The sequence below is a fragment of the Chiloscyllium plagiosum genome, unplaced genomic scaffold (assembly GCF_037043375.1).
Source record: "Chiloscyllium plagiosum isolate Xiang-an unplaced genomic scaffold, Cpla_swu_hap1 HiC_scaffold_5, whole genome shotgun sequence".
Taxonomy (NCBI): domain Eukaryota; kingdom Metazoa; phylum Chordata; class Chondrichthyes; order Orectolobiformes; family Hemiscylliidae; genus Chiloscyllium; species Chiloscyllium plagiosum.
Genome location: NW_028270143.1, coordinates 7339051 through 7357605, shown reverse-complemented (window position 1 = coordinate 7357605; position 18555 = coordinate 7339051). Strand labels below are relative to the sequence as shown.

The 18555-nt window shown below is 40.4% G+C and overlaps 1 protein-coding gene across 5 annotated transcripts in view; it reads left to right on the top strand.

Moving 5' to 3' along the window:
* The window catches only part of creb5b (cAMP responsive element binding protein 5b), a 508761-nt gene that overhangs the window by 26992 nt on the left and 463214 nt on the right, over positions 1-18555 (top strand). The window contains exon 1 of one of the 5 annotated variants that reach the window (XM_043689526.2): positions 16018-16047. The exons of 1 other annotated variant lie outside the window; for it this stretch is intronic. Coding sequence is in view for 1 of the 4 variants with exons in the window: in XM_087986957.1 (XP_087843083.1) it covers positions 16254-16295 (42 nt within the window). In the remaining 3 variants the exon portion in view is untranslated. 3 more of the 5 variants (XM_043689529.2, XM_043689527.2, XM_087986957.1) reach the window with 3 other exon arrangements.

Below are 18555 nucleotides of genomic sequence, written 5' to 3'. Positions count from 1 at the left end.
ATAAATGGACTTGAGAGTCCTAGTTCAGGATTCTCTTAAAGTTAACATGCAATTCAGTTAGCAGTTAAGAAGGCAAATGCAATGTCACCATTCCTTTCAAGAGGGCTAGATCATAAGAGCACAGCTTTTCTGCTAAGGCTGTATAAGGCTCTGGTCAGACTGGTCTGGAATATAGTGAGCAATTTTAGGCCCTGTATCTAAGAAAGGATGTGTTGGCATGGAGTGGGTCCAGACGAGGTTGACAAGAATGATCCCAGGGATGAAGGGCTTGTCATATGAGGAGTGGTTGAGGATTCTGGGTTGTATTCAGAGTTTAGAAGGATGGGGGAATCTGATTGAAATGTACAGAATACTGAGAGGCCAGGATAGAATGGATGTTGAGAAGATGTTTCCACTGGTAAGAGAAAAGAGTATCCAAAGCACAGCCTCAGATTGAAAGGACAGCCATTTAGAACTGAAATGAGGAGGAATTTCTTCAGCCAAAGAGTGGTTAATCAGTGGAATCCATTGCCGCAGAGGACTGTGGAGGCCAAGTCATTGATGGAATTTAAGAGAGAGAGATAGGTTCTTAATGAGTAAGGTGATCAAGGGTTATGGGAGAAGGCAGGAGAAGGGAGTGAGAAACATATCAGCCATGAACGAATAGCAGGGCAGACTTGATGGCCACATGGCCTAATTCTGCTCCTATATCTTATGATCTTTGTCAAAACTCACTTTAAACCTAAAGAAAACTAGTTCACTTTTCCTTAGGCAGTTGTAGTCTGTGACTGTTAACTGATAAGTCAGAGATCTTTTATACATGAACCATTCTTGCAAACTGATAGAAGCATCCAAAGAAAGCTGACTGAAAAGCAATATTCTGTCCAGCATAAGAGTCAAAACAGCCTCCCGTTTTCATCTGCCTATTTCATCAGCCTATTTTCATAACCTATTTTTCCCTGACTTTTTGTTTGGTGGTGTGAGTCTGTAAATGGGAGTTTGTAATAGAAATAAAGTTTTAATTAGTGATATTAAATGCAAGCAGTTTATAACTGTTTACCCGAAGCTACAGTCTAAATACTTACAGTAAATAATAAATAATTCTTGCTAAATACAGAAAGCAAGGTCCGTGCTTTCTGTTAACCTGGGTCTGAGAATCAGGTAAATTGGGAATTTTGTGTTCTTATTTTAAAATCTTTAATCTTCGTGATGACTCTGGGAATAGTGAAGCTTGATTTCTGATACACTACCCAGAGAATCATAACAATGCAGTGTGCACAGAATTCCAAAAGACATTTGCTAAAGTGATGCACAACAGATTTGTGAGTATGATTGTAACTCATGGAGCAAAAGGGACAATAGCAACATGAATAAGAAATTGACAGAGTTACGGGAAACAGAGAGGAGTTGTTAATGAATGTTATGAACTGGGGGTGTTTCAGATTGTAGTGGAGTTCCCAGGGTCAATACTAGCTCTTCCTGGTATATGTTATTGGTCTAGGCCATGTGACCTAGGTGACATGAAGTACGGAAGCATTGTGAACAATGGAGGGTCATGTAAAACTGCATACATAAAGACTTAAACTTATTGGAGAAATGTGTAAATACATTATGTTCAATATGGAAAAAATGTGAAGTGATTCATTATGAGAGAACAAAAATGGAGAGAAAATATAAAATAAAGGTAAAGTTCTAAAGGAGCAAAGGGACTGGGTATACATGCAAATGTGAAAATAAGTGTCAGAACAGGCTGAGAAATTAGTTAATTATCATACATTATTCTAGACTTTATTATAAGGGGCACAGAGTACAAGAACAGGGAGGTTATGTTTGAATTTGTTTGGCCTCAGCTAGAAGAATGTGACCTGTTCTGGGCACTGCAATTTCGGATGAATATGAAGGCATCAAATAGTGTGCCCTGAATATCTAATGCTAGGTAGAATGATGGGCCATTTTTCACAAGTGGTATGTCAGTAATTTAGGCTGTCACTGCATATTAAACAGAACTAACTAACCAATTAACATCACCATCATCATCATCATCATCAGTAGTCCCTTGCGGACCAGGTTGACTCTCTTCCACGCTCAGGATGAGTCCATAGGTGGCTCTACAGATCGATACGGTTACCACAGGCTCTTTTACCTTTGGGGGCAGGTGGTGGTCACGGGAAAGGGTAGGTGAGATGTTTGTGTGGTAGCACGGTCCTTTTACTATGTTTGCCTGGTTTCCATTTTTTCCCGATAGCAAGTCTCAAGGTGCTCGAAGCCCTCCCGGATGTTCTTCCTTTACTTTGGATGGTCTTGGGCCAATGATTCCCAGGTGTATGTGGGAATGCCAGACTTCATCAATTAGCACAGCCTTGATCAATCCCATGCAGACCTGAAATACTCCAACACCCCAAATATCATGAATCAATATTGCTTCAGTCATAGAACACTAACTGTTTTTCATATTTCTAGCATTATGTAGGTTTGCTTAATTTAGAAACACAAATATAGCATATTTTATCCAGTGTTTTTCATTATTTATTCGCCTCGTAGTCATGAACACTGCAACCAAGCATTTTTGTCCATATACAGGGACTTTGAGAAATGTAACTTGTACAAAGAAAGTGGTCAGGGTTGAATTAAGCAAATTTTAACATTTAATATTGTGGCATTATTATGGTTTCTAGTTCATAAACAAGGAGCTACTTAGGAAAGTTTGTGTTGTAGGTTATTTATACCTTAGGAACCTAAATGTATTGTTAGAATCTGTTGGAGAGAATGTAATTAAGTGTCTTGTTTTGTCATTCCATATATACGGACGATAAAATGTTGGACCAAATCTCGGGACCATTATATGACAGATGTGCCCCGGAACTCTGTGTAGGCCCTGACATGTGGATCTACCAGGGAATAGTCTGAGAAGATTACATTTCCAATGGACAATTTTCCTACTGCCTGGGATCCTGATAAATACCTCTGACTCTGAGCTTGAGATAGAGACTTGAAGCAGATGTATGAGACTGGCTTGCATTGTTTCCCAGGAATGGTCTAACACCTGAATAAGTCCACAACTAAATCCACACTGACAACATCCTGACCACTTGTCCCTACCTAACTTTTCTCCTTTTATACAGAAAACCGATAAACACTGAACAAATACTTAACTACACCAGCAACCATCCCAACACACACAAAAAAAGCTGTATCAGAACACTATTCCAACAAGCCACCACACACTGCAGCAGACGAACTTCGGAAAACAGAGGAGAACCACCTAAACATCGTATTCAAGAAGAACGGATACTCAAAAAATACAGTCCGCAGATTCCTCAGGAACAAACCACGACAAGCAGACCTAACACAGCCAGAAACCCTAACCACTTTACCATACATCAAAGAAGTCTCAGAAATGATAGCCAGACAACTAAGACCCCTCGGAATCCTAGTAGCACACAAACCCACCAACACTCTCAAATAAAAATTAACAAACTTAAAAGACCCCGTACAACCCATGGACAAACCAACGTCATCTACAAAATTCCATGCAAGAACTGCCACAAACACTACATAGGACAAACAGGAAGAAAGTTAGCCACCAGGATACATGAACACCAGCTAGCCACAAAAAGACACGAGCCTCTCTCCCTCGTAGCCCTACACATGGATGAAAAAAACCCACCATTTTGACTGGAACAACACATTTATCCTGGGAGAAAGTGAGGTCTGCAGATGCTGGAGATCAGAGCTGGAAATGTGTTGCTGGAAAAGCGCAGCAGGTCAGGCAGCATCCAGGGAACAGGAGAATCGACGTTTCGGGCATTCCTGAAGAAGGGCTTATGCCCGAAACGTCGATTCTCCTGTTCCCTGGATGCTGCCTGACCTGCTGCGCTTTTCCAGCAACACATTTCCAACATTTATCCTGGGACAGGCTAAGCAAAGACATGCCAGAGAATTCCTAGAGGCCTTGCACTCCAACCACAACGCCATAAACAAACACATAGATCTAGATACCATCTATCAACCCCTCAGAAAACGAACAGGAAATGACATCACCACAAACCTCAGGAACCCCATCCAGGAGAAAGATATAAATAGAAAGCAGGAGATAACAGCTTCGCTTCACTTAGAGGTCGCCACTGATGATGTTACCTAGCCAGATAATGAAACGTCTGGATATCAAACCTACACCCTAAATATTACTTTCTGCACTGACATTGAACTTTTTCAGAGTTTTCTTTAGCTGGACAATATAGCAGAAATACCAAAGACTATATATGTACATACTTTATTAATTCTTTTAATTTGAAATCCATAAGTGAGATTTTTTAAAAAATTTATTACAAATCTCCCATACTCCATTTCCAAAATTGGATCACGGATCCTGTCTAAAACTAATACTGAATTCTACCACATATTTAATCTGTTAAGATTCTTAAATAAAGTTAAATAAAGACAGTTCTCTATAATCCAATGTTGATCTCAACAATGCATTGCAGAATATCTAGACACCTCGACTGTACATTGACTGCTTTTTGTCTCTATCACCTGAACAGCTAACTTTGTTTAACTTTTTGTGGGCTATTTGGGGCTTACAAGAATGAGTCAAAAAGTGTGGCGCTGGAAAAGCTCAGCAGGTCAGGTAGCATCTGAGGAGCAGAAGAATCGATGTTTTGGGCATAAGCCCTTCATCAGGAATGTCAAGAATGAGTTCACTGACTGACTCTATGTGTTTGAACATTGCATATTGGTTTTAATATCTACATTAAGAAGGCATTGTTAAAATTCCAAGTTCCAAAATTATGCTTGTATTTGCACAGTTCTTCGTCAATAACATCTATCTTGATCACAGTTCACCTTGTCTACAACTTTTTGAGTTGGCATTCAACTAATTTTCAACAGCCATGACTCATTGTGTTTTTATAAATGTATTTTACCATTGTTATTATTTTCGGATAGTTTACATCAGTCATGTGTGCACATAACTGCTGTAATCTTCAAAAGAGAAAGTCACTCCATACAGTTTTTATCATTTCACAAGCATATCTCACATGATTTGTCTTTAAAAGGATGTGGTTATTATGAGTTTTAGTAAATTATTTCATTTATTTCTTTCTGGATGTGTTTACTTCATTATAAAATTTAACCTTAAACTTTCATGTCCTTTGTTCGAATCTGATTTTAACCCTAATAAGTGTAATCAAAACATTATAGCTGCAGTGCCCCACAAATATTTTATGTTTTTGAAGTTTAGCTTTTAAGTGTATTACTTGATATATGATCCATTCAGGAGACTACTTACACTGCTGCAGAATATTCTGAGTTTCTAAGTGCTGTGCTTATTGGCAAATAGACTATTATTCTTAGTTCTTGACTCTATGGTTAACAAAATTAGTATTAGACAGGAAGACTGAATTTCTTTTGAAATCATTTTTTGGGTCAGTTTCCATCACACTCGTAGTCAGTGAGATTCAAATTATTACCATCTTCTCTGTATCTCTTGCCAAAATCCTAAATCTATGTCTCCAAGTCTTTGTACAATCAGCTAATGCTACAGCTTTTGTCTTCTTATCTAAACCTGGTATAATCTTGTACACCTCACACTCATGCACATTCTTTCTCAAGTATACACACTCTTGCATACACTCTAACACATGTTCTCACAGATGTATTCCCTCAGACACTCCCTCTTAAGCGCGCACGCTCTCCCTCTTTATATCTCTCTCAAGAGCACGTGCACATCCACAGCAGACAAGGATGTTCCCTCCCAGTGGGGAAACATTTAGCGGTTAAAGACGTTCAGCCTTGGATCTTTGGGTAGACTCCAAGTCACGCAACAACACAGAATTGCCGCACAGAGGCTGATACCCACGTTCGGTACCCATGAGGATGGCCTCCACTAGGATCTTGGGTTCATGTCACACTACAGGTGACTCGACCACACTATACCCTCTCATATACACACACACATACACAAACTCTCTCACACAGACCCTCTCTCATACATACACACTCTCTCAATGTATTTACTCCCTCACACTCATACTCTCTCACACCCAGGACCATCTCTCATACGGGGTAAAAACAATGACTGCAGATGCTGGAAACCAGAGTCTAAATTAGAGTGGTGCTGGAAAAGCACAGCAGTTCAGGCAGCATCCGAGGAGCAGGAAAATCGATGTTTCGGGTAAAAGCCCTTCATCAGGAATACAGGCAGAGAGCCTGAAGGGTGGAGAGATAAATGAGAGGAGGGTGGGGGTGGGGAGAAAGTAGCATAGAGTAGAATAGGTGAGTGGGGGAGGGGATGAAGGTGATAGGTCAGGGGGAGGGGGAATGGATAGGTGGAAAAGAAGATAGGCAGGTAGGACAAGTCATGGGGACAGTGCTGAGCTGGAAGTTTAGAAATGGGGTGAGGTGGGGGAAGGGGAAATGAGGAAACTGTTGAAGTCCACATTGATGCCCTGGGATTGAAGTGTTCCAAGGCGGAAGATGAGGCGTTCTTCCTCCAGGCGTCTGGTGGTGAGGGAGCGGCAGTGAAGGAGGCCCAGGACCTCCATGTCCTTGGCAGAATGGGAGGGGGAGTTGAAATGTTGGGCCACAGGGCGGTGTAGTTGATTGGTGCGGGTGTTCCAGAGATGTTCCCTAAAGCGCTCTGCTTGGAGGCGTCCAGTCTTCCCAATGTAGAGGAGACCGCATTGGGAGCAACTGATACAATAAATGATATTGCTGGATGTGCAGGTAAAACTTTGATGGATGTGGAAGGCTCCTTTAGAGCCTTGGATGGAGGTGAGGGAGGAGGTGTGGGCACAGGTTTTGCAATTCCTGCGGTGGCAGGGGAGGGAACCAGGAAGGGAGGATGGGTTGTAGGGGGGTGTGGACCTGACCAGGTAGTCACGGAGGGAACGGTCTTTGCGGAAGGCGGAAAGGGATGGGGAGGGAAATATATCCCTGGTGGTGGGGTCCGTTTGGAGGTGGCGGAAATGTCGGCGGATGATTTGGTTTATCTCTCATATACACACACTCACATTCATACTCTCTCACAGGCAGATATTCCTTCACACTCATGCACACTCTCTCAAACACACACACACACTCTCACACACTCCCTCTCAAGCATGCTCACATACACCCCCACACTCTCGCCCTCACATATGCATACTCTGTCCCTCTCCCTCACAGAGAGACACACACATATAAATCTTTGAGATAAATTTGCATTTGCAGATTTGAATTTGCAGATACATTCTATTTTGTTCAAAAAGCACACAACCTGTAGACAGTCAATCAATGTGGCATTTTATAAATTCCTACTAAAACCAGTCTGGCTCTAGGATGAGATACAAACAATCTTGAAACATTTCCTCACATCTAAAATGCATTGTCTGACCTAAGGTGTGACCTTTATTCTGATAAAACCTGAAGTTATCCTGGGGCAGGGATTTACACATTAATCAATTGAAACCTGTATCTCCATTTTAAGTGATTAAAGGCATTCCTGAAGAAGGGCCTGTGCCCGAAACGTCGAATCTCCTGTTCCCTGGATGCTGCCTGACCTGCTGTGCTGTTCCAGCAATAAAGTTTCAACCTTAATAGCCATCTAGGTTTGTTCAATACATTCACATAAGTTGCATGACCTTTTGATCTTTTACTACAAACTCTGTGTCCGATGTAGTCTCTCACTAGCTGTATGAGGAAGGAGCGGGGAAAGTCTCCCATCTTTGGAACTATTCTGGTAAATCTCCTCTGCATCCTTTGAAGAATCCTCACATGCTTGTTAAAGTATGGTGAACAGAGTTGGATGCAATATGCTAATTGTGGCTTAACTATGCAGAGCTTTATGAAGGTTTAGCATAATTTCCCCAATCTGTACTCAATGCTTTTATTTCAGAAGCCCACAATTCTATAGCATTTGTTAATTACTCTCTCAAAATGACCTGTCGCTTTTAAAGATATATGCATGCAAATTTCAACTGGAACAGTCAAACATTTGCAATTAGTAGCTTTCAACCTAATAAATGTAAATTTTTGGAATAGTGCCATTAAGTCTGCTACCTTTCTTTTTCCCTTCTGCTAAATTGCAACACCACAAACTTTCCTGTATTAAATTAATTTGTTACTTGTCTTCTCATTTCTACTTGCCAATCTATACTTGTTGCAGTTGATTGATATTTTTCACTATTTACAAGATCTCCAAGTTTGATGTCATTGACAATGCAAGAGATCGATGAAGTCATTTAAAGTACAGCTCTATCAACTACTTCCTGATCTATTTACATAGCATTACATGCTGCAGGCTCAGGTTCTGGTAGTCCTCCATTGCCATCATCCAACTTTTCCTTGTCTGATTATGCCATTTCACATTTCTATTCCTCTTCTACTTCTGGTACTCGTTATGTTGCAGCAAACAACAATGCACCCCACAATGTCTGGGTCATATTGTAGGGGGCTCCACAGTTTTCGAGGCATTTGAATCTTTGACTCAAACTACCTGAACCATTTGCTTTTACTCTAACAAAGGTAGTATTAGAGAAGAAGACACCAGCATTCACAGAATTAAAAAAAACAATATGTTTTTGCTGGCCTTAGAGATCTCACTATATCTGTGTTGCTTAAACAGATGGAATCAGTAGCTAGCAGTGTTCCCCACAATTAGCCTCTCCCAGCTTCCACAATCAGCTTGCCTGGATCTCAAGAGCCCTTGCAGCTGTAAAGAAAATTAGAGGGAATACTGATAGCTAGGGAAAAGAATCTGAAGTTTGATCAAAGAAAATAGCTTGTCTTTCTAACATTTAATTGGAAGAAATTTCTTGTCATATGAAACGAGTGATCTGATATTGTAGTAACTGTACAGCGAAATGCGCAAGTTCACATTTACCCATTTTATATTCCATCCATCAAATTTTTACCTATTTACCTAAACTGTCCATTTCTGTTTGCAGACTCTCTACCTCTTTCTGACAACTAACTTTCCCAACTACCTTCATCAGTAAGTTTAGCTTATGTCCTTTTGATCCCCTCATCCAAACCATTAATGTAGATTGTAAACTTCCTAGTGAACTTCCTCTGCATTCTCTGTAGTGGTAGTACACCTTTTTCAAGGAATGAGGCCAAAAATGCGTTCACTACTCCAGGCGTGGCCTCACTATACAGTTATACAACTATAAAATAATCTCCCTGCTTTTAAATTAATCCCTTTAACAAGGAAGAACAAAATTCCATTTGCCTTCTTAATTACCTGTTGTACCTGCAGATCAACCTTCTTGATTCATGCATAAGGACACCCAGGTTCCTCTGTGCATCCGCATGCTGCAATTTTCTTACCATTCAAATAATAGTCCCTTTTACTGTTATTCCTACCAAAATGGATTACTTCATATTTATTAATATTATACTCCAAACTGCCAGACCTTTTCCCGGTCACTTAAACTATCTATGTTTCTCTGCAAAGTTTCACAGTCCTCTGCACACTTTGCTCTGCCACTCATCTTAGTGTCATCTGCAAACTTTGACACACTACATGTGGTCCCCAACTCCAAATCATTGATGTAAATTGTGAATAATTGTGGTCCCAACACTGATCCTTGAGGCACACCACTAGTCATGGTTTGAAGAAATGGGACACTTTATTATAACATTGAATTCAGTATAACAATTGTTGGCCAGATTTCCCAGATCTTGGCAGCTGAACGGAGACAGGAACAACTGGCTACACGGGGGTGTTTTCTGAGCACACCCTGTGGGTCAGAGGAACAGGACTGCTCCCCCAGTACCTTAAGTAATTTTTCTGCTGAATGTAGTCTCTCTTTGTTGCCACAAACTGCTGATCCCCAATAGTACTGGCCATCCTGTCAAACACTTAACCCCACTCCCAATTCTATTAAACTATGTTCTGCCAATCTACCCCAACTAACCCCCCAGTCCTATATCCCACAAGTTTCCAGCAGCCCCTTCAATTCCCCCAAAACCTTCCTCCTGATTGGTAGACTCTTCTTCCAACCCCCCTCCTTTAACTGCTAAAAGCCAGGGAACTGCCGGCTTTCCTTCTTTGAAGCTAGTGAAACTTTCAATTTTGCTGACTACCAAATGGAATAAAGATTAAATGAAGAAATGGGAATGAAAACGGTCTTATTAATATTAACATTAGGTGGGGTATGGCAACATTGTGATAATGTAAAGGACTAAGTAATTCAGAGATGTGGGTTCATGCTCCAGTGACATGAGTTCAAATTTCACCATTACAACTGGGAAATTTAAATTCAATTGATCAATAAAACAGAAATAAAGTGCTTGTCTCATTAACAGTCTCATGATTTTAATAAAAGTCAATCTGGTTCACTGACACATTTTCAAAGAGAAAATAGAGTATCCTTCCGCTGAGACTCCAGACCCTTTGGAATGTGGATGATATGTAATTGCCCTCTGAAATGGCCTGGCAATATACTCATGTGTCACACCTCCACAGCATAATCATATGCACCAAAATGACATCATTGAGGCTCCTCCCATCCCTCTCCTCATCCCAGACGCCTCCAATTTTTGAGTATGTCCAGTCAAACCGACAGGACAAACTCACCAGAGCAGAGTGGTAAACAGTTAGGAACTACCGGCCCGAGGAATCCACAACATTGACTTCAGACCCCATGAAGTCTCCTATGGCTTCAGGTCAACCATGGACAAGCAAACGTGCTGCAGATTACCACCAACCACTTTTCTGCTCTCAATTGATGAATCTGTTCTTCTCCTGATAGAACACCCTGGAAGAAGCACTGAGGGTAGGAGAGCACAAAACACAATCTGGGTATGGAAGTTCAATCTCCATTACCAAGGGAGGCTCAGTAACATCATTACTAATTGAGTTGGCCAAGTTCTTAAGGCCACACTTACTACATTGAGTCTATGGCAAGTGCCTTGGAGTCACACAGTCATTCAGCATAGAAACAGACCCATCGGCCTAACTTGTTCATTCCAAACAGACATCGCAATCTAACCTAGTCCCATTTGTCAGCATTTGGCCCTTATCCCCCTAAACTCTTCCAATTCATTTACCCATCCAGATGCCTTTTAAGTGTTACAATAGTACACACACCCACCACTTCCTCTGGCAGCTCGTTCCAATGCACAACCCTCTGCATGAAAAAGTTATCCCTCAGGTCCTTTTTAAATTTTTCCCTTTTCACTTTAAACCCACGTCCTTTAGTTTTGGACTCCCCCACCCTAGGAAAAAGACCTTGGTTATTCACTCTATTCATAATAGAGTGATTTTATAAACCTCTATAAGGTGACACCTCAGCCTCCAACACTCCAGGGAAAAAAGCCCAGCCTATTCGGCCTCTCCCTATAACTTAAACTTTCCAGTCCCTGTAACATCTTGATAAACCTTTTTGGCACCGTCTCAAGTTTAACAACATCTTCCCATAGAAGGGTAGTCAGAATTGCACGCAGTATTCTAATTTCTTGTACAACTGCAACATTACATCCCAACTCCTACACTCAATATTCTGACCAATGAAGGCAAGTGTGCCAAATGCATTCTTCACTACCCTGTCTATCTGCGAAAGCACTTTCTGCAGTTATGCACCTACACACCCCCTACAAAACCCAGGTGTCTTTGTTTGGCACCATTTCTCAGGGCCCTACCATTGACTGTATACGTCCTGCCCTGGGTTGCCTTATCAAAATGCAACACCTCACATTTATCTAAATTAAACGCCATCTGCCGCTCCTTAGCCCATTCGCCCATTTGATCAACTGGCGTGGCACCAACAAAAGAGAAAAAGCTACTTGACCTCCCTTTCACTTGTTTTTATTGCAAAAATATACTTTATTCATAGAAATAAATCTTTGGTGCCTGTACAGGTATTGGGGCTGTTCATATCTATACTCTTTTTATTTACAAAGAACAAATTAAGTCTTTGATGTTTACCATTCTCTATTTGCAGTCAACCTCTTGGCATTTAGTTGAGGCGTCAACAGGGCCCAATTACTGCGGTTTGATGGAGGAGGTACGGGAAGTGGATGAGATGCATCATTGACCACAGTGGAAAGGGAAAATCTGGTGTGTTCTGTGGTGGAACTGGTCCTCCTGGGAGCAGATGCCACGAGGCGGAGGAATTGGGAATAAGGGATAGTGTTTTTACAGGAGGCAGGGTGGGAGGAGGCATAGTCCAGGTAGCTGAGGGAATCAGCGGGTTTGTGGAAGATGGCCGTGTTGAGTTGAATTGACCCACGCTGTTAGCATCATTGCATGGCAAATTAGTGGTGCAGACAACTGAGCTAACCAAACCCCTAATGACATCAGACCATTTGAAACTCAAACCTGGGTCTGGAGGGTACCTCAAAGATGTTCTCACTTACCATCTCTTGTGTACAATTATGTACAATAAATGATTAACATTAATGTTTACTGACAAGAACGCAGACCTAATCTTACTAATGACACAGCAAGGGTTATGGAGCCCTGACAACAATTCAGCTGTAGTACCAAAGATGTGTGCTGTAGAACAAGCCAGTACCAATACACAAGAACCACGTGTATTTTATCTGACAATGTGTAAATCTACCTACATCTTTCTATCCACAAGAAGTAGTCTGAATTCAATCTGGCCAGTTACAGCCACACCAGTCTACTTTCAATCATCTGTAAAATAATGGAAATAATGCTAATATCATCAACACTGTTATCAAGTGGTACCTACATAGCATGTAATGCTCGTATCCAGGATGAATCCCCAATTAAGTATGGCAAACCCCTGGCGATGTTTCCCATTTTTTGTACAGCTGTAGAAGGGATACTCCCAATCATTTTCTTGTAGATACTGTTTTCCCAGACCCAAATTAACTGATGTTTTAAAAGGAGTTGATTTAACCAGGCTTAAGATAATAAAGTGAGTTTAACTAATCTCAAAATGCAAGAAGAAGTAATAATGCAACTTACACATACTCACACAGATTAATAATATGAGGTCACCCAGCAAGTAAAAGTTAAAACAAAAATCATTCTCTGAATTGTTTGTGAAGAGTGGACAGTTGAATGTTGCAGTGAGGTTAGCAATAGGATTGACATTGATAGTTGAGCAGTTGATTTCAACATGCTCAGTTTCACAGGTTGGTTGAGATTCTGTTCTGATTTCTTTCAAACATGAACGGATTCAGCATTTAGGGTGCATGAGAGACATTTTTGTTCTATTTGGCTGCACTCAGTGAGAAAAGTTCCCTCTAACCACAACATAAGATAACTAGAGTGTTTTTGACTGTGATCTTCACAGAATGTCCGAATCCAGGCCAGTACATACAAGAGAACCCGAGTCCCACTGCCCCCCCCGCCCCGCCCCAAACAGGGGTTGTTAGCCCCTCGTTATCTTTGTAGTCTTAAGAGATCACAGTCCAGTCTGTTTTGTCTCACTTCTTCTCCTTCTGAAGAGTTTTTCTTGGTTCCCTTCATATCATTAGGTATGACGATTCATTGGTCAGTTTCTCCAAACTTTCACTTAATCAACAGCTGCAAAGATGTTTGGCTGTAACACTCGTTTTTAAAAAAATAATTTTTGAAATTGCAAGTTTAAAATGTTCACAGTTCTGACCTATGGTCATGACAAGCAATAACTTGCTCATTATTGCTTATTTGGGGTTCTATCAAGAAGGCTATTCAGTTCAGGGCTTATAACCTACTTTCCTGATTCTTCAAAACTTGTCCATCAACTACAAGGCACAAGTCAGGACTTGTGATTGAATGCCTCAATGAGTTTAACTTCAATAACATTCAAAAAGTTTGGCACAGTCCAAGACAAAGCATCTCATTAAATTGGTACCCAACCACTCCCTTAAATATTCGCTCTCTCTTTGATTGGCACACTGTGGTGGCAGTGTTTACCTTCTACAACTTGCCGTGCAGCAACTCACCAAACCTCTTTCAACATCTATATCTTTGGACACCACCACCTAAAACAATGGATTACCATCATCCATAGGTTCCCCTCCAGGTCACTTGCCATCCTGATTTGAGTCAACATTGCTGTTATTTTATTGTTGTTAGGTCAAAGTCCTGGATTTCCCACAATACAGCATTGTGATGTGTCCTTACAGCATAGAGACTGCAGATATCAAAGACATACATCACCACCACCTTCTCTTAGAAATTAAAGATATAGGTCTTGACTTTAACACTTGGGTAGCACTGGAACATGTGGATAGTGACCTGACTGGAATTGCTCTAGAAATAACAGCCTGACTATGTTAACTCCCAGAACTAATTTAAATCCTGTCTGCTGACTATGTACCTGGAATGAGTGATGCCAAAGGGCAATTGAAACAATTTATGCTGCTTGGAAGTACATGTTACATGGCAGGATCAACCTCTGGGGCCATCTTGTAAGTACCTCTCATTTGGGAAAGGTGGAAGAGTCCAGGGCCTTAACTATCCTTAACATCAGTGAAAATAAAACATATCTCTTTGGACTATTTCATGCTCTAATTATCTTTTGTTGCATCAACGGTTTTGTCACTCAGGTTACTACAAGACAAGTTCTAATGACTTAATCATGATCATCCAATATATGTAAACAAGCATAGTTTGGGCACACGTCCTGAATACCTGCTCAGCACAACATGTTGAAATCACAAAATGTGACTTTTCATCAGCTAAGTAATTTCAGAAACATTAACCAACCACCATTTTCTGTTAGGTGAGTAGAATTAAAATTACTACCAAAGCAACAGCAACTTTTTGGATGGCCAGCAAATAAGAGTAGTGAGTCTTTAACTATGTTGGGATATTCAAGGCCTATTAAAACAATCTATGTCAACATGTGTAAAAAACCATATTTGTGTAGAATCATGTAATTATACATCACAAAAGGTGGCCATTCAGCCCATCATGCTTCTGCCAGCTTTTTAAATGATTTACCTGAACATTCCAAATAATTTGCCATTTTCCCACAGCGCTGTAATTCTTTTACACTCACACATTTCTTTCAATTCCTCTTTTGTTATCTAATTGGGTTCTACCACTATTTCAATCATAACAACTATTGCGTAAAATAGATTTTCCCCATTTTGCCTTTGATTCTTTTGGTAATTACCTTAAAAATCTGTGGCCTCTGGTTAACGACTTCCCTTTTTAACCTCCTTCAGCTTCTCTATACAACCAGGCCTTTTACTCCTTCTAGTAACTCCTTGCATCTAATATAATTCCTGAAGTGCAGTGCATAAATTGGACACAATACCCCAAATAGGGCTAAACTAGTTATTCATAAATGTTTAAAATAACCAATTCCTTTTGTACTCTATGTCTACTTATAAAGTCAAGGTTTTTTTAAAATTACCTTCTCAATCTGTCTTAACACCTTCATGATTATGCAGATATTCCCTACAGGCTCTCTTTAGTCCTCTGTACCCTGTAAAATCACAGTATTTAGTTTATATTATTTCTCTTAATTCTTCCTATGAATATGAATTGTTTCATACATATTTATATGAAAATGTCTATTTACTTTTTAAGTCTATAGTTTTAAGGTTGATTCTATTGTCATGGCTGTTAAGTTCTATTTGGGTTTTGTGATATCCATGAATTTGAAAATAGTTCTGTATTCCCAAATTCAGTCATACTATATTGTGACAAATGGCATCAGTACTGTGTACTTCTATCCAGTTTCACGAACTTCAGCATAACTTCTCTTTACTCTGTCTCAGCCAATTTTTGCATCCCTACATAGGGCCAATTAAACTCTAAAACTAAAAAAAAAGTACTATTTTAAATTGTAGCTATAACTTGCTGTAATTCTTCTATACATGAGTAATCTGCTCCCTACTCTCTGTAGACAACATGCTTAGAAGCCTAAACCCCATCCTTCCAAACATCTTGCCCTCTATGTTACGTAAGGTCACCCCTTTACGTATAACGTCATGACGCATGGTACGTTGAGCGTGCTGACGCTGGAGCCCTCGGACTGCAATGATTTAGAAGTTCAGGAATCCCACGTGACGTCACCAGAGGGTGATGTAATGCTTCTCTAAATAGAATGTATTGTAATCTTCTCTCAGTCCAACGTGGTTCCTCACAGACCCGCTTCTTCTATTAGAGTTTCGGTAAGTTATTGAAAAATTACAAAAGGGCACAGGACGACAACCACACTTTGAGCCCTTTTGTGCACTTTCCCAAGTGAGTTGTTTCTATAAAACATTGTAAATTTGCATCTGTTTGCATTTTTCCTCCTTTTTTGCTGATGTTAAATAGTAAACAGTAACTGTATTGGTACGGATACTGGGGGTGTGTTGTGGTTTCTAAACTGTTGATGGTTACTGTTCGCAAGTTAAAAACTAAGAAGAACTGTAAGGTAAGATCAGCCTTTTCATGGAAAAAAAGTGTTTAAATGAAACTTCCTTTTGAGAAATGTTGTAAGGAAAGTCATTAGTATTCTTGCGCTGTTTTTGTCTGGCATCCTGGCTTGTGATATCGTCTCCTTCACAGAACAGGGACGACGATTGTGAATTTTCAGAAATGGTGTGAAAACAAAACTAACTTGTGTGAAAACAGGATGGTAGAAATGAAAACTTTAGTTTTAAATTACTGCTGATCTTCAGTTTGCAATAGTTCGCTGTTAGTTTTTGCTGTCAAGTCACGACAGATAATGGACCTGTTATACAAGGTATCAATGATAGTACTCTTGCTTAGATGTTTCTTAATTGAGTTTGAATACAAACAGTGGACATTTATAAAATATACATGGAGTTTGTAAACGTGTGAAGATTAGCAAAAGACTTTTCCTGACATCCTAAGTTACTTAAGTTTTCCTACATCTATATTACATCATGTAAAACATCTGATTGACTGTGTTCTTTGTTGCTGAAATTCATAGAGCGCTATATATTTAGGTTTGCTCATTTCAAATTGTTACCACTAAGTGTATTTTGTTAATTTATATCAGAACCGGGTTATAGTTGGCCATTACGTCATTCTGGAGCCTATTAAGTATGTTTGATTAACAGTCTGCAATATTGAGGGTTCAGGGGGCCAGATCTGCTGACAAAGCGTTCTGCTTTTAAAGCCCATCTATAAAAACAAAACTAAAGATAAAACGTTGTAATAAACCCAGCATGTGCACCTTTCCAAAGTTATTCTCAGTTTAAACCTTTTTATGTCCGGCATCCTTCAATAGATGCTGTACTTGTTTGTAAAACAATACAGTCAGGCTTGAAACATACTATCTATTATTGGTGAACTGGTTCGTTTAGGGTCATTAATCGAGAGTTTGCAGTACCCATCACCGCCAGAGTTACATTTTTAAGCAACTTTCTGAGGCAAGAAATGGGAAAGTGTGAAATGGTGCCATGCACAAATGAATGGAATAAAACTTCGATTTATGTCGTAATTTTGCTTTATTTTTAATAAAATATGTAATTATTCATTCGTTGTAATGTGAAAAATAAACTAGGATTAAACAAGTCAATTGGGTTTCCAATGGTTTTCCAGGAATTATTGCATTCCTGCCGAGCTGTTCGAGATCACACCTAATAGCAGATCCCTCACTAAACTTGTGAGACAGTGCCTGCGGGTTGCACTTGCAGTGTTAATTATTCGCACCAGTTTCTGAATGCCAAATTGCCGAGGAGTTCCTCAAGAGTGCAGGCATTACTGAGTTCAGGTTGGCCACCTGGCCAAGCTCAGTTTGTTTGGAGAATTTCGCGTGGCGCCTTCGGGGGAAGCTGCCGCCCGACAGTCAGTCAGTCCGTCCGTCCGTCCCTGTGGAAAAAGTGGCAGAAAAAGTTCAACTATTCCCCCAGCCCCGTGCGGCTGGGCCACTTAACTACATGCGGGCGGGACTTACTTCTCCCCTGCCCTGTAAAAGTTGCAAATGAAAGGTTAGGCTGCGTTAGCGAGTCGAAATGTTGCACTGAAAGTGATTGCGGTTCCCCCACCAGGAGAATCATCGCTAGGGACCGCGCGCGCACTGCTGCAGAAAGTCTGAGTGACCGACAAACCCTTCCCCTTCACTAGCCTGTTCTCAAAGCGGCACATAGACCGGGAAGAGTTAACTTTACAATCATTCAGGGTGAACTGACTAAAAATGTTGCACCTTCACTGAGGCGATTTTAAGGCTAAATGATCATTCAAGATCTATGCCCGACGTTGCACACGACTGTCTTCAGAAACGCCGTGCAAACTTTTTGAACAGTGAGTTCAGCAACAAATTGCACCGGCCGCCTCGTATTAATTGAAAAGAAAAACCTTTTCGCAGATTCAGCCTGGCGTGCTAAGAGTTCCAGACAGATGGATAAATACCTAAATCGAAGTTTATAGCGTCTGCACTTACTGAACTGTCGATGAAGTCAGCGCGATCGAGAGAACTGGATGGCGCAGTGTTTACTATACACACACAGGCTACTACTGTATTCAAGTTGGTGTTCTGCCGTACAGACCCCAAGAGAAACAAATTGTTGAGGTCATGGATCAAAAAGTACTGTGAATCTCTCATTGAACAGTGAGCGTAGAATACTAGACGAGTTGGAAAAATAAATGGCAGTAAGGCTACATCTCTCTAACGTTTCGAGGTACAATTCAAGGAAAATAGATGGTTATTTGCAATATGACTCATC